This window comes from Mustela erminea, chromosome 18 (genome assembly GCF_009829155.1).
Source record: "Mustela erminea isolate mMusErm1 chromosome 18, mMusErm1.Pri, whole genome shotgun sequence".
NCBI classification, from domain to species: domain Eukaryota; kingdom Metazoa; phylum Chordata; class Mammalia; order Carnivora; family Mustelidae; genus Mustela; species Mustela erminea.
Window position 1 is genome coordinate 16,938,009 of NC_045631.1, and position 23,742 is coordinate 16,961,750.

Genomic DNA, 23,742 nt, shown 5'->3' on the forward strand with positions numbered 1-23,742 from the left:
CTCCGCGGCCCCATCGCTCAGCGCACACCGTGGCTTTCCACCGGCAGGATGGCACTGCAAGTGGAGCTGATCCCCACTGGGGAGATCATCCGCGTGGTTCACCCCCACAGGCCCTGCAAGCTTGTAAGCTGGGATGCTCTGGGCGGGGAGAAAGGGTGGCAATATCTTCCCAGGGCCCAGCAGCTCCCTCAAGCAGACCCCTCAGGAAAGCGGTGAGCTGTGGGGAGGGGTTCTGATCCTAGGGACAGGAACAGACTGGACAAGAAGGGATAAATGGAAGAAGGAAGGGGTAAGAGTTTAAGTGCCTCGAAGAGCAGGATTTTTCAAAGGAGGGATCTGGGTTTGAATCCTTACTCCTCCATCTCCCTGGTCCTCCCAACGCTGGGCTATGAACTGTGCATAACACCTAGGTGACAGGACTGCTCTGAGGCCAAAGGACTGGTGGTGTATGCAATGCTCCAGCCGCATAGTACACGCTCGGTGCCTGCCTCCAGTCTCTTCTGGCCCGAAGAGCTAGGACTGGCCAGCTCAGAGCTGTAGCTTGAGCAGGGAAGGAGAGGCGAGGGAGACAGTCACAAATGGGGAAGAACTGACCTGGCCTGGCAAAAGTGGGGCGAGTTAGCGGGGGCGGGGAGAGCGTTCGGTTTGCTCTGAGGCTTCAAAGGGGCCCTAAGATGAGGAGACGCACCCTTCTACCCAGCGCTGCAGCTACGGGGGCCGGGTGTGGAGGAGGGAGGAAGGGAGGAAGGGAGGGTGTGTGTGTGTGTGTGTGTGTGTGTGTGTGTGTGTGTGTGTGTGTCTGTGCGTGTAGGAAGGAGGGAGTGTGTGTGTGCGTGTCTGCGAGTGTCTGCGTGTGTGTGACCGTGACGCGCCCCGTCCGGGGAGCTGGTTGCACAGTGAGCGGCACCAAGTCTCCGCGGACTCGGGCGGAGGGCCGCGGCCAGGGTTGGCCGGGGCGGGGCCGGGGTGTTCGCGCGCGCGCGCGCGCCCGGGTCTGGGCCCTGCTGGGGATGACGACAGGCAGCGGCCCGGCCCCCGGCGGGCCCTGGGCGGGGAGAGCGTGCCGGGGCCGCGGACTCAAGCGCCGGCCACGCCGCCCAACCTGGCCCCCGCCTGCGCACCCGAAGAGCCGAGCCGGTGGGTACGCGGGGCGCCGGCGCTGGGCGGGCAGAAGCCGCGTGGTCCCGGGAGGGCTCCGCTGGCGGGTGGGAAGGGGAAAAGGGCAGGCGGCCGGGCGCCAAGCCAGGCCGGAGCTGCCGTGCGGGAGGCGGGGGTCGCCGGTCCGGAGATCGCTGGGGCCGAGGATCGGCCCCGGCTTAGCTTATGCGGGGTCCCAGAATTCGGCCTCGTGAAGACTTAGATTACTTGCGGGTAACCTGAGTGGGGGAGGGGCGGCTGGGGTCGCAGGACCCAGGCACTCTGGGCGCCCTTCGGGCCCCTCCAAGAGCCAGGCTCTGCCTCTGGGTTCCGGAGAGGCCGCCTGCGCCCCGCCCCTTCCCGTACTCCGCCCTTCCACCCCCCCATCCCGGGCCCGGCAGCGCCAGTTTCCCCGCGCGTCTGGGAGCCTGTGAGTGCGGCGGCCAGGGTCTCCGAGATGAATGAGAGAATGAATGGTTGGCCCACGGCCTTGTTCAACTCCTGGCACGCTCTCGGCTCTGTGATTCATTCATTCGTACAGGCATCCACGAGGGATTCCCGAGCCCCTACTGTGTGCCGGGCTGGGTGTACGCCCTGGCGGGAGCTGTCTCCTGGGAGAAACTGATGAGAAAACCGGCAATTAGAGCGTGATGCGATAAGGAGGGGGCTATGCATTGGGGGAGGCAGGAAGGGGTTCTGGAGGAGGTGAAACCTGAGCTGCGTGTTCAAGTATGACTAAGAGTCAGTCAAGTGGGGAGAGAAGGGTGCGCAGGACCAAGAAAGGTGCAGGTGCAAAGGCAAGAAGCTTAGGGAGAGAGCCACGTGTGACAGGGGCGGGAGCAGACCCTTTTTGCTGTGCGTGGTGCTGAGAGACTCTTGGGGAGAGAAGGGACTGGAGAGGGCCACACCTGGGGTCACACAAGAACACAGGCACACTGGGGTAAACTGAGGACACAGGGGATTGCTGGAGTCTATATGCAGGCACCTGGCAAGAAGCATTGGGTGTGAAGAACGGGCTTGGCACACGGAAGGGTGCCCTATAAACTTACACTCTATTAACATAAGATGTTAATTGATCAGATATGCATTTGTAAATACTATGCGCTGTCGTGGGAAAACGGATTGGAGGAAAGAAAGCAGGGAGGGCAGTTTGGAGGTTGCTGCCTGATCCAGGAGCAGAAGTTGAAGGAGGGGAGCAGAGGGAAGGTTCTAGCAGGTGGTGACTCCTTGGTGTGAGTAATGGTGAGAGGGGAAGAGGCTTTTTGATGCCAGATGGTGATGACTATCTGGAGGTGCCCCCCCTCCTTTCTACGTATAGGATATTGAATGAAGAGGAGAGGTCAGGGGGCAAGGTGCCCTGTTTACTTCTGCTGGACCCCCAGGCCGAAGTGTCTGGCAGCCCAAAGGCTCATGGTTCTAGAGCTAGAGTGGATAGCCCTTGACTAGGGCCCTGTGAACAATCAGGTAGAGAGCAGGGAAGGTCTCCACCTTTAGTCCCCACCTTTCACCTCCACTGCCCCTCGCAACAGTTCCCTAGAGTCTGAAACAGCCCCTATTGGGGCAGCCTGGGCCCAGACCTAAGAAAAGATATTTTTGGTAAATATAAATTGAGCACCTGTTCTGTGCCCAGTACTATGCTGCGGGGAGATAGGCTCTGGTTCTTTCTGCTTCTCCAATAGGCCATGAAGCTGCCTCAGTAGAGATCAGCTTTTAGAAAAATCTGATGGTCCTCAGAATGCTTCAGACCCGCATGGTGCTTTGAGGACCTTTGAACATTTGAGGCTGCCCACTGCCTTCCCGACTCCTCCAGATGTCAGGCCAGAGGGCACCTGGCTCACACTAGGTAAAGGGCACTGGACGACCAGGTCAGCTGGTCCTGCCTTTACAGGAAACAACAAGGGTGGGAGGAGACCCAAAGGTACTCTTGGGAAATAAGTCCTGGTTCACTCACGTGGCCATGGCTTCTCCCCAGCCTGCCGCCAGCCCGTAGGTGCAGAGCCATGCTGGGAGCCCAAAAACAGTGCCCACTTCCTAGCTGCTACTCCCAAGGCCTACATGTCAACAGTCACACAACACCGACAGGGTTTAATACTGGGCACTGCAGTCACGGGGTTACTGAGGAAGGTCCCAGCCTGGCAGGGTAGCGACTTAACCTTTACCGAGAAGCGGAAGCCTAGAAATCCACCAGCCTCTTTCTCTGGTGGGGCAGCTCTACGGAAGCCGTGAGTGCTGGCGTTCCCGGTTCCAATCCCACCCCTCCTTCTACTAGTCCTGGGATCGTGAGCAAGTCATGCCCTCGCCCAGCCTCAGTCTCCCCATCTGTAGGAGGAGGGTAATAGCACAGAGCTCGTGGTTTGGCTTCAGGGCATTGAAGGGAATACCGTAAAACAGCGCAGAGAATGCAGGAAGCGCCTGGCGCTGCCGCCTGGGTCGCAGCGTCTCTCACACCCGCGACTCCCCGCCCCCGGCCCCCCTCCCGGGGCTGGCGCTCCCGACCAGAGAGGCGGAGCGGGCTGGGGCCGGAGCCGGGGCTAGGGCCGCCCCTCCGGCCAGCCCGGCTGCAGAGACGCCCCCTCCTTCCGCCGCTGGGCGGCGGCTGTGGGGGAGCCAGCGGGCATCCCGGGAATGCGGCGGCGCGGCTCGGGGTGTGTGTGGGGGTGGCCGGCAGGACCCCTCCGCACGCGGATTCCCCTCATTCCAGCCGCTTGACGAGGCAGCGGGCGGGGCGGCCTCTGCGGTTGCGAAGCCCGGCCCGCTCTCAGCTCCTCCCCTCCCGCCCGCTAGCGGCCGCAGTGCCATCCCCGTGCCCCCTCCTCACTGCAGGGAGCTGTGCTGTGGTGGGGGCTCGCTCGACCTCGTTTCCCCCAGCCCCCTAAGGCACTCCCCGCCCTGGGTGGGCTGCAGGCAGAGTCCCCCGCTCCGCTCCCTTCTATATTTTAAAACCGGGGGCACAGCGGAGGGCGTCCCCTTCCTCCCTGAGCCCGCCTCCGTGGGTGGTGTTTAATACCACCGCCTTCCGCTCCCACCCATCTCCCAGCTGCGCACCCAGTCCCCTCGCCCCTGCAGAAGGCCCCATCTCCCAGCTGGTGCCTTTCCCACCCCCCACCCCACCCCCCGCGGAGTCCCCCAAGCCCTGGCTCCGGCAGGGCTGTTGTTCTCGAGGTAATGAGCCTCCCCACGAGGCTGCAGCCCGCACCTGCCGCAGCCTCACTCCCCTCTCGGGGGAGGCCTGGGTAGGAGGGAGGGGCGCGCTGGAGCTTTGGGTCCCGACTCTGCCTCCCCGCCTCCTCCACCCCGCGCTAGGACAAGTCAGTGTCCGCCGTACTGCGCCTCAGGTTCCTTTTCTGTCGGGTGGGGCAACAGGTGAAGTTCTCTAGAGCTCTTTATAACTGGCAGACACGCCTGAGGGGCTTTCCCCATTAGATAAGAAGTGTGTCCGGTCTGGCCCGGGGCCTGGCTCTTAGTAGGTCTGTCCCAAACGCGTGTGGGATGAGTATCAGGCCAAGAGAGGGAAGTGCTTACTGAGAGACGGGGAAGTGCCTTAGCGCTTTTATCTCAGCCTTCTCAACCATCCTTTTAGGTAGATATTAGCCACATTTTAAGGATGAAGAGGAGGTTCTAAGAAGTCGAATGACTTGCTCCCAGTCATACTGCTTGTAAGAAATAGCCCAGTCTTTTGCAAGCATCAAAGGCTTTTAGCCATCACCACCTCCACTAGAGGTGGGATCTAAGCTGGAGTTCGCTCCTTAAGCGCCTCCAAGATCCCAGTGAGGGTGCGGCTGCTCGGGGCTGGTATGGGAGAAGGAAGGTGTCCTGGGGGATCCAGAAGGACCAGAGAGGGAGGCTCCCTCCAGAGGAGAAAGAGAGTTGAGGAGCCCCTGAGGCACAGAGGCCTTAGTTGGGGTGTCTGGGATAGGGGAGAAGGGTATAGGCCCCAAATGCTGGAAGTCGGACGTACATTTTCCAGATGGGAATGAGACTTCCATAGGGGCAGGACACAGACCGCGTTCGGCGGACTCCCTGTGGCCGTCCCTGTCTCTTGGGTGTTCGCTCCGTACTGATTCGGAAACCTAGAGAGATTTTCTTGGGGCTTAAAGACACAGGGCCACCCCCCAGAGAGTATATAGGGGTGGACAGTGTCCCGCACCGAGGCTCCGCCCGCCTGGGCGCGCCTGCCGTATTTGGACATTTCGATCTATTTTTAACTTTCCCGGGACTCGAGATTGGGGTGAGGGGGGAGGGAAATCCTGCTTCCTCCAGGATCCACCGGACTCAACCCTCGTCGCGCGCCTGGCCTGATGCGTAGTGTAGACACGGCCCGGAAGTGAGTTCCGGGTCCGTATAGACGCGGCCGCCGTGCGGGTTCCGGGCCCCACCCTGGAACCAACGACGTCCCTCCTGGAAAACCTGACTCAGGCGGAGCCCCTGCCTGGAGGGGAGCCCCGCCCCCCTCCGCCCCCGCTCCGAGATCCCCCCTAGTTCCTGCCCCACCCCCACCAGCTGGACTGGGACCCTCAAGTCCGAGTCCGAACTCCGAGGGAGGCGGGGTCCGCTGGGGAGTCCCGCGCTCCTGAGGCTCGCCGAGGGGGCGGCGCGGGGGGCGGGCCGGCCCCTCCCTCGCTGACGCCGCCGCTGCTGCCGCCGCCGCCGCCGCCGCCGCGGAGCCCGGGACGAAGAGCACGGGCAGCGGAGCAGGGCGCCAGGCCGGCGTGGCAGGATGCGCTACCGGGCGTCGGTGAGCGGAGGTGGCGGGCAGGGCGGGGGGTCCCGGGCGTCCCTCTGTGCCTCGCGGCGCCGCCTGGGCCCCGCCAGGAAGCGGGCGCGGCCCAGGAATTTCGGGTGGAAAAACGTCCCGGAAAGTTGCAGGGGAAAGAGGCAGGAGCAGGGAGGGCCGCGGGGCGCTCGGACCCAGGGCCGGGCCAGGAGCCCTCGGGGAGGGCTGAGAGCACGGAGACCCGTCACTCAGAGGGCAAAGGGGCGGGAGCTTCGGCCAGATTTGGCAGCAGCTTCGGAACAGGATGGGGGGGGGAGGCGGGGAGGGATAAGCCTGGGAGAGGCAGGCCAGACCCAGAGGGGTGCCCCAAACCGGAGATCTGGGTGCTCTGTGGTTGGAGGAGAATTGGTGGCCTCTGTGGGATCTTCACCCCTTCCCACCACCGCCACCTTGTTTTTCTCCAACCCTTGACACTCTTCGTGTCGATTTCCTAGAGTCCCCCCTTCCCCCACCACCCCGGTTTGAAGAGTGTGGCGTGGTTCGAGGGCCTCCTTGAGCCTGTATGCTCTGGAGGCAGATGGGCTTTCCGTGGTAAAACCCCCACCCCCTTGAGGCTTCTGGGGCTCTCAGGAGGAAAGTGTCTGGGGAGTCTGGCAGCTGGAGGAGAGGGTGTGGCCCAGCTATGAGAAGGAGCCCCCGCCACCCAGCTTCTGGGGTGAGTGCCCGTCCCAGCTGGGATGGGAGGCCCCCTGGGGGGGAATCCCCCCTCATGTGGTCTGGGGGTGGCCTCTTGCTTGGTTCCTAAACTCTCTGCCCCTGGAGATTTTGCTGGGCGCGGGTGGCAGAGGCGGCCCCACCCTGCCTGCAGAATTCACTCTGAGCCATTTGTCCTCCAGAGCACCTGTCACACGTGGTCTGGAGCTAAGGGACCTGAGGTCACCTGGTCTAACTCAACTCCTCCTTCTTGAGGAGGAAGCAAGCCAGAGGGAGAAGGGGATTTGTCCAAGGTCAACAGAGCATTCTTCTGATTATTCCAGGGATTTCTCCTCATGACCCCTTTTTCTCTGCACAAAAGCAGAGCCTGCCTGGATTCGGTGGCCTTGCTTCACATGTCCTCTGGATCTTCTGTGCCCCAGGGTCCTTTGTCTGGGTCCCATGTGTCCCACCTGGTCTCTGTTCTGTGTGACCCATGTCCTCAGCATTCCATGTGCCTTCCACAGAGTTCCACAGTTTGCTGTGACCCAGCCCCACTGTACCCAGCACAGTCTGTCTCTTGGGTGTTCTCTGCGTCCCATAGGCTGAGGTGGAGGAGAAGCAGCCTTGCCTTACCCTGCTGGCTCTGACCCTCTCCCGTGGTGTGTTCCCTATAGGCCCTGGGCAGTGACGGGGTGCGGGTAACCATGGAGAGTGCCCTGACGGCCCGCGACCGGGTGGGTGTACAGGATTTCGTGCTTCTGGAGAACTTCACCAGTGAGGCTGCCTTCATTGAGAACCTGCGGCGACGGTTCCGGGAGAATCTCATTTATGTGAGGCCCGCGTGGGAAGAGGCGTGGCCGGGGGTAGTGGTACTGGGGGGTGGGCACAGACACAGGGCGGAGGGGGAAAGAGGTCTCAGGAGCCTCTTGGAGAGACTTCTGACCCTCCTCCTCCAACCCCCAGACCTATATTGGCCCCGTCCTGGTCTCTGTCAACCCCTACCGGGACCTACAGATCTATAGCCGACAGCACATGGAGCGTTACCGAGGTGTCAGCTTCTACGAGGTGCCGCCCCACCTGTGAGTGACCCCCAACCTCTCCAGGAGTGACCGCCCATCTCCACTTAAGATGACCCCACACAACCCTCGCTCTAGAATACCCCTGACCTCCCGCATGTCCCTCGCTCTAGAATATCTCTAACCTCCCATGTGGGATGAACCATTATTTACATGTGTGACGGGTCCCATAATCCCTCACCCTAGAGTGACCCTGATCCCCACTTAAGATCAGTTTCTCAACACCACTGGGGTGGGACCTCCCCAGCCCCCACCCCAGCTCCCACCCCTAACTCCTTCCTCACCCAGCTCTACCTGGGCATGGCCCCCCAACCTTAATGACTCTCTGACCCCCACCTCTGAGGAACCTCCCAACCCCAACCTCTACTTAAATGACCTTTAGGACCCCCACCCCTAAGTGATCTCCGTCCTCCATCTGAGAGTGCTAGTGATCCCCATCTTCAACTGGGAAGGACCTCCCTTGACCCATGCCCTTGAGGGTCCCCCCCAGACCCCACCTATAGGTGACTCCAATCAGATACGGGAATCCACCTCCCCTTCCTATCTTGTCTCCCCACCGGAGCTCCTGTAACAAGCCTCTGCCCCAGGTTCGCGGTGGCTGACACTGTGTACCGGGCACTGCGCACAGAGCGCCGGGACCAGGCGGTGATGATCTCCGGGGAGAGCGGGGCAGGCAAGACAGAGGCCACCAAGCGGCTGCTACAGTTCTACGCCGAGACCTGCCCAGCCCCGGAGAGGGGTGGTGCTGTGCGTGACCGGCTGCTGCAGAGCAACCCTGTGCTGGAGGTGAGGGGACAGCAAGGGTCTGCGGGGCGGGAGGGGCAATGCCAAACATCCCTCATACCTGCTCCTCCGCTCCTAGGCCTTTGGAAATGCCAAGACCCTCCGGAACGATAACTCCAGCAGGTTTGGGAAGTACATGGATGTGCAGTTTGACTTCAAGGTACCCGTGGATGTGTCAGGGCAGGGGGCATGGGGAGTGGGAGTCCCATTTGGTAGGCGCCCACTTGCCAGGCTTTTGGTACCAGCAAATCTTTATTGAGCGCCTACTGTGTGGTAGGTGCTATTCCAAGTGCTGGTGGTATAGCAGTGAAACAAAACAGACAAAAATCCTGCCTCCAGAGACATAGGCATTAAACAGAAAAATGTAATTTAGGACAAGTGCCATGGCAAAAAATAAAATGAGATAAGGGGTGGGGGCAGTTGCTATTTTTAAATAAGGCAGGTAGGGGAGACCTCACTGAGACTCACTGAGAAGGTGGTAGTTTGGGAAAAGCCTGATTGGGGGGAGGGGCAGGAAGTCTGATGGAGGCAGGGGAGCGAGCTGGCAGATAACCTGGGAGAGAGAGTTCAGTCAGAGGGACTTGTCAGCACAAGTTGGGGTTGGGGGTGTTTGGTGTGTTAAAGGACAGCAGGGAGGCCAGTGAGCAAGGCACCAAGGAACAGGAGAGAAGGCCGGATGGTACAGGCACTTCTGGATCTTTATGAGAACTTGTTTTAGAAGCTCTGAGTAGAGGCCACTTGGCTGGCTTATTTAAGCGCCGACTCTTGATTTCAGCTCAGGTCATGATCTCAGGGTAATGAGAGTGAGCCCCGCAACGAGCTCCAAGTTCAGCGGGGCGTCTGCTTGAGATTTTCTCTTTCCCTCTCCCTCTCTCTCAAAAAAGCCAACCGGCCAAACAACAACCACCAACCACCACCCCACAAAAACAAAACTCTGAGTAGATGTTAATGAACTTGAATTTAAATAAAAACTTGAAATTAAGAAATAAACAAAAAACTCTGAGTAGGAGGGAAACCACTGGAGGGTTTGGAACAGAAGCGTGTTATGATGTGGCTTTTCTCTCAGAGAGATCCCTATGGTGCTTTGTTGAGAGTAGATGGTATAGGAGAAGCAGGCCAAGCAGGGAAACCAGCTAGGAAGCTGACGATTATTACGTCAAGGTGACAGGACTGAGACTGAGTGTGGCAGCATCGTAGGCTCTGGGTGTTTTGAGGGTGACGGCAACAGGATGAGCTGTGTGACTAGACATGAGGTTAGGGAGAACTGAGGCTTCCCAGAGGACAGCAAACTTCTTGGCCCACAGACCTAGAAGGGCAGAGTGGCCAGCAGGCAAGAGGGGAAGCGAGGAGCTAGTCTGAGGAGGGGGACACCAGGAGTTCAGTTCCAGGCCCGTCGGTGTGAGATGCCCATCGGACAGCCAAGGGGAGAGTTCTGGTCAGTGGGGCTACCTGCCCCCATTTCTTATATGAGAACACTGAGGCCAGAGGGGGGTGACTCACCTGAGTCCATGCAGCCAGGGGCCGCGCTGGAATCAGAGGCCAGTAGTGCCAAGGCAGGAGGGGAAGCTGGGGCCCACCCCCAGGTGCCCTGAACAGTCGCCACATCCTGCCTGCCCACAGGGTGCGCCTGTGGGCGGCCATATCCTTAGTTACCTCCTGGAGAAGTCCCGGGTGGTGCACCAGAACCACGGCGAGAGGAACTTCCACGTCTTCTACCAGCTGCTGGAAGGCGGCGAGGAGGACATGCTTCGTAGGCTGGGCTTGGACCGGAACCCCCAGAGCTACCTGTACCTAGTGAAGGTGCGGAGCAGGCAGGCAGGGCGGACAGCCCCCTAGGTGCACGGCTCCACAGCCGCTAACCCGGCTCCGCCCTCCCTGCCCCCACAGGGCCAGTGTGCCAAAGTCTCCTCCATCAATGACAAGAGTGACTGGAAGGTGGTCAGGAAGGCTCTGACAGTCATCGACTTCACTGAGGAGGAGGTTGAGGTGAGACTGGTGCTGGGGACCTTCCCTTTCCTTCCTCTACGCCCTGAAAATCTTCTGTAGCCCACTGCTTCTGTCAGGCACTGGACCCCCCTGCCCACAGTCCATCAGTGGCCCTCATGGGCTCTCTGCCCCTCCTGTGACTCCCCTGGCACGTGCCCCCCACCCTCTTCACCCAGGACCTGCTCAGTATTGTGGCCAGTGTCCTACATTTGGGCAACATCCACTTTGCCGCGGATGAGGAGAGCAATGCCCAGGTCACCACCGAGAACCAGCTCAAGTACCTGACCCGGGTGAGCGAGCGGGCTGAGGAAAGGGGGAGGGCAGGGCAGTGGGGGCCAGGAGGTGAGTACGCTCACTGTGCCCACCCCCTCCCCGCAGCTGCTCGGCGTGGACGGCCCCACATTGCGGGAAGCCCTGACGCACAGAAAGATTATTGCCAAGGGAGAGGAGGTGAGGCCGGGCCTCTGTTTCAGGGCTGCAGGGTGGTGGGTGCTCCCAGGTCTCTCTAAGACTCCTGCCTCCGGGAATGAGGCCTCTGGTCCCTAAAACATCTTCCCTCTGATGGGGCCACCATGGCCTCCCCTGGTGTCCCCCACCCGTAAGGCTCACCAGGGGCGGGGAGGACAGAGTGGTTGCGGGTTTCTGGTGTTGAGGCTGAGTGCGTAGAAGAGAGGGATGGAAAGGGGTCCATGGCATTCCTCTCCCGTCTCCCCTTGGCCGGCAGCTTCTGAGCCCACTGAACCTGGAACAGGCTGCATATGCGCGAGACGCCCTTGCCAAGGCTGTGTACAGTCGCACTTTCACCTGGCTGGTCAGGAAGATCAACAGGTCGCTGGCCTCCAAGGTGAGGGCTTGGCCTGGGGTGGCTTCCGAAACAGCAGGGAGGCCTGGGGCTGGGAGCCGTCAAATACGGGGACCCACGCTCTTGGCCCTAGGACGCTGAGAGCCCCAGCTGGCGGAGCACCACAGTCCTTGGGCTCCTGGACATTTATGGCTTTGAAGTGTTTCAGCACAACAGGTCAGTACCCCCTTTCCCCTGCCTCTCTCTCCTCCCCTCTTCCCCGCCTCATGTTCCCCAGCCACCTTGGGTCCTCCCTTAGCTGCTCAGAGACCTCGTCCAGTCTGCCTGCTGCTCCTGGTCCTGTGTCCCCCTCAACCTACCGTGAGCTCTTCTGTTTCCCTCGCAGCTTTGAGCAGTTCTGCATCAATTACTGCAACGAGAAGCTGCAGCAGCTGTTCATCGAGCTCACCCTCAAGTCGGAGCAGGAGGAATATGAGGCAGAGGGCATCGCGGTGGGTGCGAGCCTGCAGCTGTCCCTGGGGACACCCCGTAGGAAGCCAGGCACTGGGGTCTCCTGGAAGAGGTCCTAGGACCCCAGGATGATGCCTTCCTTCCCTTTTGCCCCTCAGTGGGAGCCTGTCCAATATTTCAACAATAAGATCATCTGTGACCTGGTGGAGGAGAAGTTCAAGGGCATCATCTCCATTTTGGTGAGTCCTCTGCTCCTCCAAGGCCTCATGTCGAAGGCTGGGTGGGAGGCTGCTGCTCCTTGCCCCATTCTCTTAGGCATGTCCACAGCGGTCCCAAGCTCAGTGTTGAGCCGGGACAGGGCAGGGCTGTGCATGGAGGGTGAAGTGAGGGACCAGCCTGGTCTATAAGCCTCCGCACGAGCTGCCCAGGGCCCCTGCATCCATGCTTCCTGGCTCGTTGCTCCTGAGCCTCCTGTGCTCTCCAGCTCCTTCCCTGATATATCCCTCGCCCTCTGCCACACCCCCAGGATGAGGAATGTCTGCGCCCAGGGGAGGCCACAGATCTGACCTTCCTGGAGAAGCTGGAGGACACAATCAAGCACCATCCGCACTTCCTGACGTAAGCGTAAGCTGGGTGGTAAAGCAGCTTAGGGACAAGGGCCCCCTGGGGGCAGAGCCTGTGAAGTGTGAGACCCCCACACAGGGTCCTAAACCACTGGCCACAAGGAGATGACTAGGGGAGGTGTAAGTTGAGGACGGACATGCAAAGCCACAGCCAGGGCATCCACAATGTGAGAAGCTAAGAGGAGCGTGGCTCCCTCTTGATTCCTGTTTAAGAAGGAAACTTGCTACAGATTTTTTAGTTTCCTTATTTGGAAGTTGGTTTTTTCTTTAAGGAATCCCCTCAAGTCGAAAGGGGAAGAAGAGAAGCAAGCACACCTGTGTCCCAGCTCTGTCCCGCTGCTTCTCTTCCGCTCACCTCCTCTAACCCCACGCAACCCTGGAAGGGCTGACTTGGGGTGCTCTCTCCACTTTCCTGAGGCTCCAAGAGGTGAAGCCGTTTGCCCAAGGTTATCCCGTGCTCAGTAAGCCACAAAGCTCGGACTCAGGCCTGGAGCGGTGGACTGCCAAAGCCCAGAGCATTTTTTGCTTAATTGTATCTGAAAAACCTTTTCAGATTGCAAACATAATGTTGCTCATTAGAGAAAAGTTGGAATGTGTGTGAAAGCCGCTAGTTATCCTATCACCCAGAGGTCATCGCTCTTAACAATTTGAGGCATTTCCTTCCTGCCTTTTTCTATATGGCATTTTTTTTTTCTTTATAGCTGAGAACTTATTGTGTCTTAGGTTCAGGATCATGTTATATCCTGACTATCTTCCCGTATAATCAAACCGAAAAATTTCCTCAAAACACTTCCTCCAGTGGCCCTAACTCATGGATCCCCCAGCCTCTGGGGGACCATGGCCAGCCTCCAGGTTTCTGCTGGGTAACAAAGCTGCCACAGACATCTTTGTGCCTTAAATCTCTGCCTGTATCTCTCTGGTTAGTTGCTTGGAATAGTCCTTAAAAGTAGACAATGGGGGGGGGGCGCCTGGGTGGCTCAGTGGGTTAAAGTCTCTGCCTTCGGCTCAGGTCGTGATCCCAGGGTCCTGGGATTGAGCCCTGCTCAGCGGGGAGCCTGCTTCCTCCTCTTTCTCTCTCTGCCTGCCTCTCTGCCTACTTGTGATCTCTGTCAAATAAATAAATAAAATCTTAAAAAAAAAAAAAAAGTAGACAGTGGGGGGCGCCTGGTGGCTCAGTGGGTTAAAGCCTCTGCTCAGGTCATGATCCCAGGGTCCTGGGATTGAGCCCTGCATCTGGCTCTCTGCTCAGCAGGGAGCCTGCTTCCTCCTCTTTCTCTCTCTGCCTGCCCCTCTACCTACTTGCGATCTCTATCTAATTAAAAAAAAAAAAAAAGGGAGACAATGGGTTAAAGGATAGAAACATGCTTAAGGTTTAAGTGATCTTTGGGGGTGGATTTCATTCTTAAAATGTAGTGGGCAGCGCTCAACCCTCTGAGCAGAGTCATGCAACAGCCCTAGGCAATGAAAGCAGCCCTCTGGCCAGCGAGCACCAGGAGTGTGGAGGCTTAGGGCCTGGTCCTGGCACTGTGGGACCCTGGGTAAGGGTATATATAGGCCTCCCCAAGCATCCGGGACAATCTCTGTGCCGGGAGGCTAATGGCTCACCCTGTCTCCCGCCTGGTGGTGAGGGCTATGGCTTGGCCCCAGGTGTACCTGCTCCTTCCCGGATGCCTCATTCCTCTCAAGCCTCTTCAGCAGATGGGGGCATGGCTCAGGCCAGCAGTCTGTAGCTTCCTCTCCTTCCCCAGGCACAAGCTGGCTGATCAGCGGACCCGGAAATCTCTGGAACGTGGGGAGTTCCGCCTTCTGCACTATGCTGGAGAGGTGACCTACAGCGTGACCGGTGAGGATTCTTGAGCTGGGTCCCTCCAGGGGGCAGGGAGAGAAGCTCTCCCTCATTTTGCGTCTGCTCCCCTGTCCCAGGGTTTCTGGATAAAAACAATGACCTTCTCTTCCGGAACCTGAAGGAGGTGAGGAAGACTGGGGAGAGGGATTAGGGTCCGGGCACGACAGACCCCACCCCAGGAATCTGTCCTGCCTGCCCCACGCCCTGACCACTGCCCCCCCCCCCCCATGCTCTGCCCTCACAGACCATGTGCAGCTCTGAAAATCCCATCATGAGCCAATGCTTCGACCGGAGTGAGCTCAGCGACAAGAAGCGGCCAGAGACGGTGTGGAGGCTGTGGGACCTGAGGGGCATGTGTGTGTGTATGCACGTGTGTTTGGGGATGTGTGGATGTGTGCCTGCGTGAGCCAGAAGCTGGCGGTGTGCACGGGCACTGTGTGTTCACTGGTATACCTCTGTCTGCGTCTTGGCAGCTGCCCGGGGGCACGTCTATGTTTGCTGCTTTGAGCGTGCCTGGCCCTAACCGTAGACCCACGTGGGCACACCTGAGTCCTTGCGGGAACTTGTCTGTGCGTGGGCACTGGTGTCCATCCACCCACTCAGCAGACGTTTGGATCAGATGTTACGAGGCACTTAGGATGCCAAGATGAATAGGTGCTTTCATAGCAATACACACAGGGTGCTTTGGAAACAGAATAGGGAACAGCAAATTGCCTGGTGGGGGGGGCGGTTGTGGATTGGTGGTCAGGGAAGGCTTCCTAGAAAAGGACGCATCTGAGATAACTTGGGACAGAGTAGGTGCTTGTCAGAGGGACCTGTGGGAGGGCACTGTAGGCATCGAGGGGCCCAGCACGGACCAACAGAGCCCCGAAAAGACTAGGAGACAGGGGAGTGACATCATCGAGGAAAGCGGCTGGGAAGGGCAGGTGTGGCCCATGGTGCGTGATGCTGGGAGAGCTGCAGTGAGCCTGGGGCAGAGGTGTGGCTGTGGGGTATGGCAGGAGGAGGGCCCAGATGCTGTGTCAGAGGTGGAAGCCGTGGAAGCTTGCAGGCCCAGACAAGCCAGCAGGGAAGGTGTGGAGACCGTGGGTGGCCAGCGTCTGACCCCCAGGCTTCTGTTCTTTGCTGTGTACCCCACATCCTCCCGTGGTGGGAGGACACAGGCAGCACTGTCCGGGCCTCTCCAGCGGCTGCGGGTTCGTGTTATGTCCTGATCGCCAGCAGCTCCCTGGCAAGCTGGACTCCATTGGTCTAAAATGGGCCCTTGATGGCACAGTGCCATGGGCCTGTTCTTTCTGTGTCCCTAACTGAAGACAAGGATCACCCTCCACCCAGTGCCACATGCCAGATACCTGGGCAACCTCTGTGACTTCTTCAGTCACCTCCATCTCCCTCATCTAGATCGCTGCTGGCTCTTGGCAGTTTCTGCTGCTTGAGTACTCCTCAACTCCTTCTCGGCCCCTCCCCTTAACCCCTGAGCCAACTACCATCCTCCCTGCCCTCCTGGCTTCCTAGCTGCCCTTGCCACCCACACTTCACAGATGCCCTTAGAGATAGTCCAGAATGCAGATCTGTGCCTGCTCTTCCCTCACTACAGATTCCTCACTGGCTCCCTTTTTTCCCTCAGGATAAGTCAGTCTCCCTAATGTGACTTTCCAGCCCTGTCATGATACTGGCCTCTGCCTGCCTCTCTAATCCTATCTGGTTGACTCCCCACCTGGGTCCTTGCACTGCTTTTAGCTCCCTGGGTTCATAGAACATTTACAGAGGTTGTCCCTCTGCCCGAATACCTTTTTGTCCTCTCTTCCTTCTGGCTATTTCTTACTTATCCTTTAAATCTCAGCCCAAGGGTCATGTCTAGACAGGCCTTTCTGATGTCCCCTGCACCACAGACTGGATTAGTTGCCCCTTCTCGATGCTTCTGGTACCCCGAGACATACACCTCTGTCATTAGTGGGATTGCAGATCTCTTGACAGGTCTGCTGCTCTCACAGTTCTGAGACCCTTGGAGGTCCTGCCGAGCAGTGTGCAGAGATAAAGGTTGGCTGCCTAGGAGCAAGGTGCTTTGTTAAGGAATGTGGCCTTGAAATTCTAGAAAGAGCAAGAGCAGGCATCAAAGGGAAATGTAGAATTAGGGTTGTGGGGAGATCTGAACAGGGTTTTTAATGATTTTTTTTTAAGATTTTTTTTTTTTTAAGTAATCTCTGCACCCAACGTGGGGCTCGAACCTGCAACCCTGAGATCAAGAGTCCTGTGCTCCACCAAGTGAGCCAGCCAGGCGCCCCCGAGCAGGGTTTTATTTTTTTTTTCTTTAAAGATTCTATTTATTTATTTATTTATTTATTCTATTTATTTATTTGACAGACAGAGATCACAAGTAGGCAGAGAGGCAGGCAGAAAGAGGAGGAAGCAGGCTCCCCATGGAGCGGAGAGCCCAGTGCGGGGCTCAATTCCAGGACCCTGGGATCACGACCTGAGCCAGAGGCAGAGGCTTTAACCCACTGAGCCACCCAGGCGCAGGGCTTTTAGATGGGAGTGAGGTTCCCAAGTTGAAGTCTTTAGCCCAGTCTGGCCCCTTTCTCTACTGGGATGGAGGGCCGGCAGAAGGAAGAAAGAAGCAGGGCGCAGGGTGGCTGTGGGAATTGGCACTGCTTGCTCCAGGAAGGGGCCTCTGCACGGTTCAGCAGTTCGCCCAGTGAGGGGCAGCTGCAGGGATCCGAGGCCTTAGCCAACCTCTCCTTCACCTTGGCGGGCCAGGTTGCCACCCAGTTCAAGATGAGCCTCCTGCAGCTGGTGGAGATCCTCAAGTCCAAGGAGCCCGCCTATGTCCGCTGCATCAAGCCCAACGATGCCAAACAGCCCGGTAGGCCCCGCCCACCCCGGAGACCAAGAGCCGGGTCTCCCCTGCAGAGGCAATGGGCCATCCATCTGTGAGGGTCCGCTGACCACCCTGTCACCCCTCCCCCAGGCCGCTTTGACGAAGTGCTGATCCGGCACCAGGTGAAGTACTTAGGGTTGATGGAGAACCTGCGCGTGCGCAGAGCCGGCTTTGCCTATCGCCGCAAATATGAAGCTTTCCTGCAGAGGTAGGGGCACGGCCTGGCTCAGCGTGTGGGAAAGGGAGTAGGAGGCTAGGAGCTTTCTAGATCCTGAGAGCGGGACAGGGATTGTCAGCCCCATTTCGGAGACTAGGACACTGAGCTTCTGAGCCGCTGTGGGACGCATGCCAGGGGCCCCTCCCTTCTGCAAGCCTGCTCTCAAACTAGGTGGACAGAACATCAGGTCCCTTCCCCCAGCCCCGACTCCTTCCAGCCCTGCTCTCACAGAGCACCTGGTTGGGGATCCACAGGCAGGCATCCACATGCTTGTCACCAGAGGAGATGGGGAAGCCTATGAAGAGGACAGGGTTTCTTTCTTTTTTTTTTTCTTTTTTGTTTATTTGACAGAGAGGCAGGCAGAGAGAGAGAGAGAGGAAAGCAGGCTCCCTGCTGAGCAGAGAGCCCGATGCAGGACTCGATCCCAAAACCCTGAGATCATGACCTGAGCCAAAGGTAGCGGCTTAACCCACTGAGCCACCCAGGCGCCCGAGGACAGGGTTTCAAATTAGCTCAGAAAGGATACAGGAGCATTGTGGTTCGTCTGAGCTAGGAACTGGGGAGTCAGTCAGGTGTGAATTCCATCGCTGACACTTTCTAGCCCTGTGGCCTCAGTGTCGTCCTCTTTTAAATGGGTGTGATGACAGATCGAACTCCCTGGCTTTCCATGGCTGCGGTGGGAGTACCCAGCAGGTGCGCATTGATTGGAAGGGGGGTGTATCTCTCTGCCCCTCCTGTCCCCAGATACAAGTCACTGTGCCCAGAGACATGGCCCACATGGGCAGGACGGCCCCAGGACGGGGTGGCTGTGCTGGTCAGGCACCTGGGCTACAAGCCAGAGGAGTACAAGATGGGCAGGTGAGTGGTGCCTGCCTGTCCCCAGTGTTTGGGGGACCCGGGGATGGCAGGCAGGGGCTGATCTCTACTGCCTTTCAGGACCAAGATCTTCATCCGCTTCCCCAAGACCCTGTTTGCCACAGAGGATGCCCTGGAAGTCCGGCGGCAGAGCCTGGGTGAGAGAGGCCCCACCATTCCTGTCCCAGTGGGGTCTGTTCTGCGGAGCAGGAAAGTATTCTCTGCATTGGGGCCCTGCCTCATCCACATTCAGCTTCCCTCCTCCTCACCAGCTCCAGCCCCGCCCCAGGACGCAGACTCAGCGGTACTCATTCCTTTGCCCCCTCCTTCTCTCCTTCACATGCTCTCTTTGCTTAATATCCTTTTGATCAGTCACTCTTTGGGCCACTCCCTCATTCATGCCCCTCGGTGAGCTGGGGCAACCCAAGACCCCCAGCTGATGCCCTAGGGCTCTGGCCAATGGACTTTCTTTCCCAACCACAGCCACGAAGATCCAGGCCACCTGGAGGGGCTTTCACTGGCGACAGAAATTCCTGCGGGTGAAGCGATCAGGTTCGGGGGGACCCAAGGGTCTGCAGGAGGGGCAGGGTCTGGGGCTAGGGTGGGCCACTGAGGCGAGGAGGTCAGGGTCAGCCATCCTGTGGTCTCCACAGCCATCTGCATCCAGTCCTGGTGGCGGGGAACGCTGGGCCGGAGGAAGGCAGCCAAGAGAAAGTGGGCTGCACAGACGATCAGGCGGTGAGCTTGGGGGCATGCCCAGGGGGTGGTGCAGAGCAGGGAGAGGGGCGGAGGTCTCCAGGCTTCTCACCACTGCCCCTTTGGGGCCCCCACCCCCAGGCTCATCCGCGGGTTCATCCTGCGCCATGCACCCCGTTGCCCAGAGAATGCCTTCTTCTTGGACCACGTGCGCACCTCTTTTTTGCTCAACCTGCGGCGGCAACTGCCCCGGAATGTCTTGGACACTTCCTGGCCTACGCCACCGGCTGCGCTGCGTGAGGTTGGTGGCCTTCCCCGCTGGCCTTGGGACCACAAAGGCGCTCAACGTGGGGCGGGGGCACCCCAATAATCTTGTGGCCAGAGAAGGATCTGGAGGACTCCCCAGGGGAGGGGAACTGGAGCTGGGCCATGGAGAACGAGCTCTTTCGAGAGAAAGAACTCAGGAATGAGAGGGTTGTCCAGGTGGCGGGGGTGTCGCTTCAGCAGTGACCCCCATTGCAGGCATCTGCCAGGTATCTTCAGAGGGAAGGAAGCCAGGGCATCCAGTTGCCCTGACCTCATTTGTGCCCCTCAGGCCTCGGAGCTCCTACGGGAGCTGTGCATGAAGAACATGGTGTGGAAGTACTGCCGGAGTATCAGCCCCGAGTGGAAGCATCAGGTGCGCGGAGCAGGGAGCAGGGCGTGGACCGGCCAGGGGGTCAGGGAGGCTGTGGGCACTCCTCGGAGAGTGCTGGCCAGGAAGGAGCACTTTAGTCCCGGGGGGCAGCATGGCCTCAGATGGGTCCTGGGCCCTGTTTGGCCTCATGTATGAAACCAAGGTTGGAATGGATTTTGGGTGGCAGATAAGACTGGTTTCTCGGCCAGTGCCACTGGACTGGTAGGGGCTCCCCAGAGCCCTGGGTTGAAAAGACCGCAGGTTCAGTCTGATCAGGGTAATGCCTGCTGTGATACCAGAGGTGGACATCGGTGACCGCTGTGCCTGTATTTGGCAATTCAGTGTGGGGTCTTTTTTTTTTTTTTTTTTTTTTTTTAAAGATTTTTTTTTTTTTTTAATTTATTAATTTGACAGAGAGAAATCACAAGTAGACGGAGAGGCAGCCAGAGAGAGAGGAGAGGGAAGCAGGCTCTCTGCTGAGCAGAGAGCCCGATGCGGGACTCGATCCCAGGACTCTGAGATCATGACCTGAGCCGAAGGCAGCGGCTTAACCCACTGAGCCACCCAGGCGCCCTCAGTGTGGGGTCTTGTTAAAGGACCCGTCAGCCTAGATGATCTGTGCTAGTTTTGCAATCGGCCAGCTTCAAGATGCTAAGCTAGGGCTGAATACTGGGGGCCTAGGAGCCTGGTATGATGGACACTTAGTCCCAAAGTCGAGCCTGGCCCCTGACAGTGCTGTCATGCCCTTCTGGGAAGCCCTCTGCCTTGTCATTGGGGATGGGGGCAAAGCACACGAGGGGTCAACAGGAGTGTGGGCGGCAGGGCTTGGCCTCTGGTGCTGGAGCCCGAGAGAGGGCAAGAGGATTGCTCAATTCCTGAGGCTGGCCTGCCCCTTCTGGCCCCCATGAGGGTTCCCATCCCTTCTAATACCTCCCCCTGCCTCTCACCTTCTCAGCTGCAGCAGAAAGCCGTGGCTAGTGAGATCTTCAGGGGCAAGAAGGACAATTACCCCCAGAGTGTCCCCAGGCTCTTCATCAGCACGCGGCTTGGTGAGCCCCTGACTTCCAGTGCTCCGACCCTCTAGCACCATCCGACTTGGTCCCCTCTCCCCTCCTCTTACGTCCTGCCCCCCTGTCCGGGTTGCAGGTGCGGACGAGATCAGCCCCAAAGTACTGCAGGCCCTCGGCTCTGAGCCCATCCAGGTGAGACTCCGGTTCTGCAGCCTGAGGCCTGTGGTGGGGAGGTGGGGATGCTTAGGCCCTGGACAGAGAACAGCGGGTGGCCCTGGAGTCCCCCTTAGCCCCTCCCCTGACCCCCCTTTCCCACTGCCCACAGTATGCCGTCCCAGTGGTGAAGTACGACCGCAAGGGCTACAAAGCCCGCTCCCGGCAGCTACTGCTGACACCCAGTGCCGTGGTCATTGTTGAGGATGCCAAAGTCAAGCAGAGGATCGACTATGCCAACCTGACCGGTGAGTTGGAGCCCAGGGTGGCTCAGGGAGGGCCTGAGCTCCGACCCTTGACCCTTAACCCCTAACCTCTGCCCTCCCCCTCAGGGATCTCCGTCAGCAGCCTGAGTGACAGTCTCTTCGTGCTGCACGTGCAGCGGGAGGACAACAAGCAGAAGGTACATCTTTGGGGCCTGGGAGGCAGGGCAGCGGTGTGTGCCTTAACTCTGGGCGGCCCGATTCCTCTTCTGACCCCACCCGACCTCCCAGGGGGATGTGGTGCTGCAGAGTGACCACGTGATTGAGACACTGACCAAGACCGCGATCAGCGCTGACCGCGTGAACAACATTAACATCAACCAGGGCAGGTGAGGCAGTTGGGGGTGGGGAGGGGCCCACGCATGCACCTGCAGGTGACCCTCACACATCCCCTTCCTTCCAGCATCACCTTCGCTGGGGGCCCCGGCAGGGATGGCACCATTGACTTCACGCCTGGCTCAGAACTACTCATCACCAAGGCCAAGAACGGACACCTGGCTGTGGTGAGTGGCACCAGCAGGTGACAGCCTGCCTCCCAACTAGTAGTCTCAGGGCTAGGGTGAGCTTCGAGTGGCCACGCTTCCTTGGCAGCTTGGCAGAGCCTGGGCACCCCATCCATGGGTCTTCGTCCCTGGGGCGGGGGGCACCAAACTACCTCTTTCATCCTATTACACATTGAGACTCAGAGAACAGGGCCCTTTGAGCCCCTACAGTGCCGATGGTTACAAAGATGGCAGCATGGGGATGTGGGGAAGACCTATGGGTGTTCAGGGGTTGCTGGAGTCAAGGCCCACTTGGGCAAGACGGGGAGTCCTATGTGAGTAGGATCAGTCTCCAGGACTGAGGTCACCAGGCACCCACCCCTCACACCACCACTGTACGTTATGTACCCAGAGCTCCTCTGTCCGCTTCCTACTCACTACTTGAGTATCTCTTCCTGCGCTCACAGGTGGCCCCACGGCTGAACTCTCGGTGATGAAGGCGCCATTGGACCCCTTTCCACTTCCCAACGCTTTGCTTTTCCCCTCTCCTCTTCCCACTTACCAAAGACTCGAGCTTCTAGACAGGGACCCAGAGACACCTTGAAGCCCACCTACAAACTCCTACCTTTTGCTCAGCCCTCTCTTGAGGGAGCAGCGGGGGCCAGGGAGCTGCCCCAGATGTGGGCCAGGCCGGGCCACAGCAATAGGAAAGCCGGGGCCAGAGGCAGCCATGCCAGCCCCAAGGCTGATGCCAAATATTTGAGAGAAGGGAACTTTTGCTGAGGTTTTCTCTGAGATTTTTTGATGCTTTATAAGAAACTATTTTTTAGAAAAGCCATTTGCCCATCCCCAAAACACACTGGATGTGTTTTCCCTGACTCTAGCAGGGCAGGGAATGTAGCCAAGAGGTTGGGCGGTCTGGGCCCTGGTGCCCTCTTTCCTGCCCAGGCCACCCTCTTCTCCTCATTCCCTTGGCACCTTTCTGTCTGTCCACCTGTCTGCCCACCTATACCCTTCGCCACCCACTCCGACATCCCGCTGGGGGCTGAGACCACCTTTGCCTGCGCCCCCCTTCTTCCTGCCTTAAAATACCCTTCCAGAATCCTCACCCCAGCCTAAGGATGTCCTGGAGTGGAGGAAGGAATTTAGACCACAGAATTTGCCAAACACAGAAATCATGCAATCTAGCTTCCTGGTGGGACAGAGCAGGAGACAGAGGCCCACAAAAAGAAGTGACTTGCCCCTCATCTAGCAGGTTGGGGCAAAACGGGACTGCAGCCCGGTCTTCAGCACACCTCACTGCCTCTCCCAGGGATAGGCTCGTATTTTAAGGGTGCATGGGGCTCCCTAACCAGCAATCACCCTTGGGGGCCAACAGGTGGGAGAAGCACTCCTGCCCCAGTCTATGCCTTAGAATGACAAACACCTTGTCTATATACTTTGGCCCTAGTTCAAGGATATCGGGCCTTTCCTGGCCCAGACCCCCTCCCCATCCTGGGAGCCCGGGGAGGAGGCTGGCTTCGGGAGGAGCTGCGGAGGCATCACCTCTTTCTGCTGCTTCCCCCCACCTCCCCAGAGGGCCTGGGAGCTGCCCAACTGCCTCTGCCCTCCTGGGGCAGGTCTCAGCCCACTGCTGACACTTCTGCAATCCAGAGAAACACTAAATAAAGCAATATGTGTTTGCCAGTGCTGATCTGCTCATGAATGTTAGGAGACGGAGAGGACCCCTGAAAGGTAGCTAGTGGTCCTGTATTAGAATTAGGATGGATTAGAATGTTTGCCTTGTCCACAGAAGGAAGAAGGCAGGGCTTCTTCTCTGAGGGAAAGCGGAAGTATCCAGTAGCTGCAACATGGACTTTCTTAATTACTTTTTTAAAAAAAGATTTTATTTATTTATTGGAGGAGAACAAGCATGCGTGGGGTGGGGGGGCAGAGGGTCGGGGGGGGGGGAGAGAGCATAAAATGGGGGAGGGGGAGAGGGAGAGGGAGAAGCAGACTCCCCACTGAGCAGGAAGCCCCATGTGGGACTCAATCCCAGGATCCTGAGATCATGACCTGAGCTGAAGGCAGATGCTTAACGACTGAGCCTCCCCTGGTCTTGCTCTCCCATTGACGATCTCCAGCAGGCTGCTCAGCCTGGCCAGGGCTGTGGGCCAGGGGAAGACATCCAGTTGCTGCCTGGCCTGCCATGGGGCATGCCAACTAGTGACTGGCTCAAGTCAGGGAGAAGGGTCACAAACCCTTCACATAGAAGATGACTTGGGGCACGGGTCCCAAAGGACAGGCTCCAAATGCTGTTGCAAGTGGCAACTATCTCCTAAATTGGCTTGGGCAGAAAA

General features: G+C 58.6%; 1 protein-coding gene across 4 annotated transcripts; it reads left to right on the top strand.

Moving 5' to 3' along the window:
- Nucleotides 1-29: 29 nt before the first annotated feature.
- On the top strand, nt 30-23,092 carry MYO1C (myosin IC). 4 transcript variants are annotated; one of them, XM_032322869.1, is made up of 32 exons: nt 30-123; nt 7,222-7,377; nt 7,511-7,626; nt 8,211-8,409; nt 8,486-8,566; nt 10,027-10,206; nt 10,294-10,392; nt 10,569-10,682; nt 10,771-10,842; nt 11,117-11,236; nt 11,328-11,410; nt 11,580-11,685; nt 11,803-11,883; nt 12,171-12,262; nt 14,016-14,110; nt 14,191-14,237; nt 14,358-14,438; nt 16,871-16,976; nt 17,082-17,199; nt 17,953-18,066; nt 18,145-18,221; nt 18,547-18,615; nt 18,717-18,801; nt 18,901-19,060; nt 19,355-19,438; nt 20,391-20,484; nt 20,582-20,637; nt 20,771-20,906; nt 20,991-21,061; nt 21,153-21,250; nt 21,325-21,424; nt 21,871-23,092. In XM_032322869.1, exons 1-32 carry the CDS (start codon nt 49-51, stop codon nt 21,895-21,897), a joined length of 3,192 nt encoding a protein of 1,063 aa, XP_032178760.1. In that variant the 5' UTR covers nt 30-48; the 3' UTR covers nt 21,898-23,092. The 4 variants fall into 4 exon arrangements, with proteins under 4 accessions (XP_032178760.1, XP_032178762.1, XP_032178763.1 ...); XM_032322871.1 differs by lacking the exon at nt 30-123 and adding an exon at nt 971-1,137; XM_032322872.1 differs by lacking the exon at nt 30-123 and adding an exon at nt 4,179-4,299.
- The last annotated feature ends 650 nt before the right edge of the window (nt 23,093-23,742 follow it).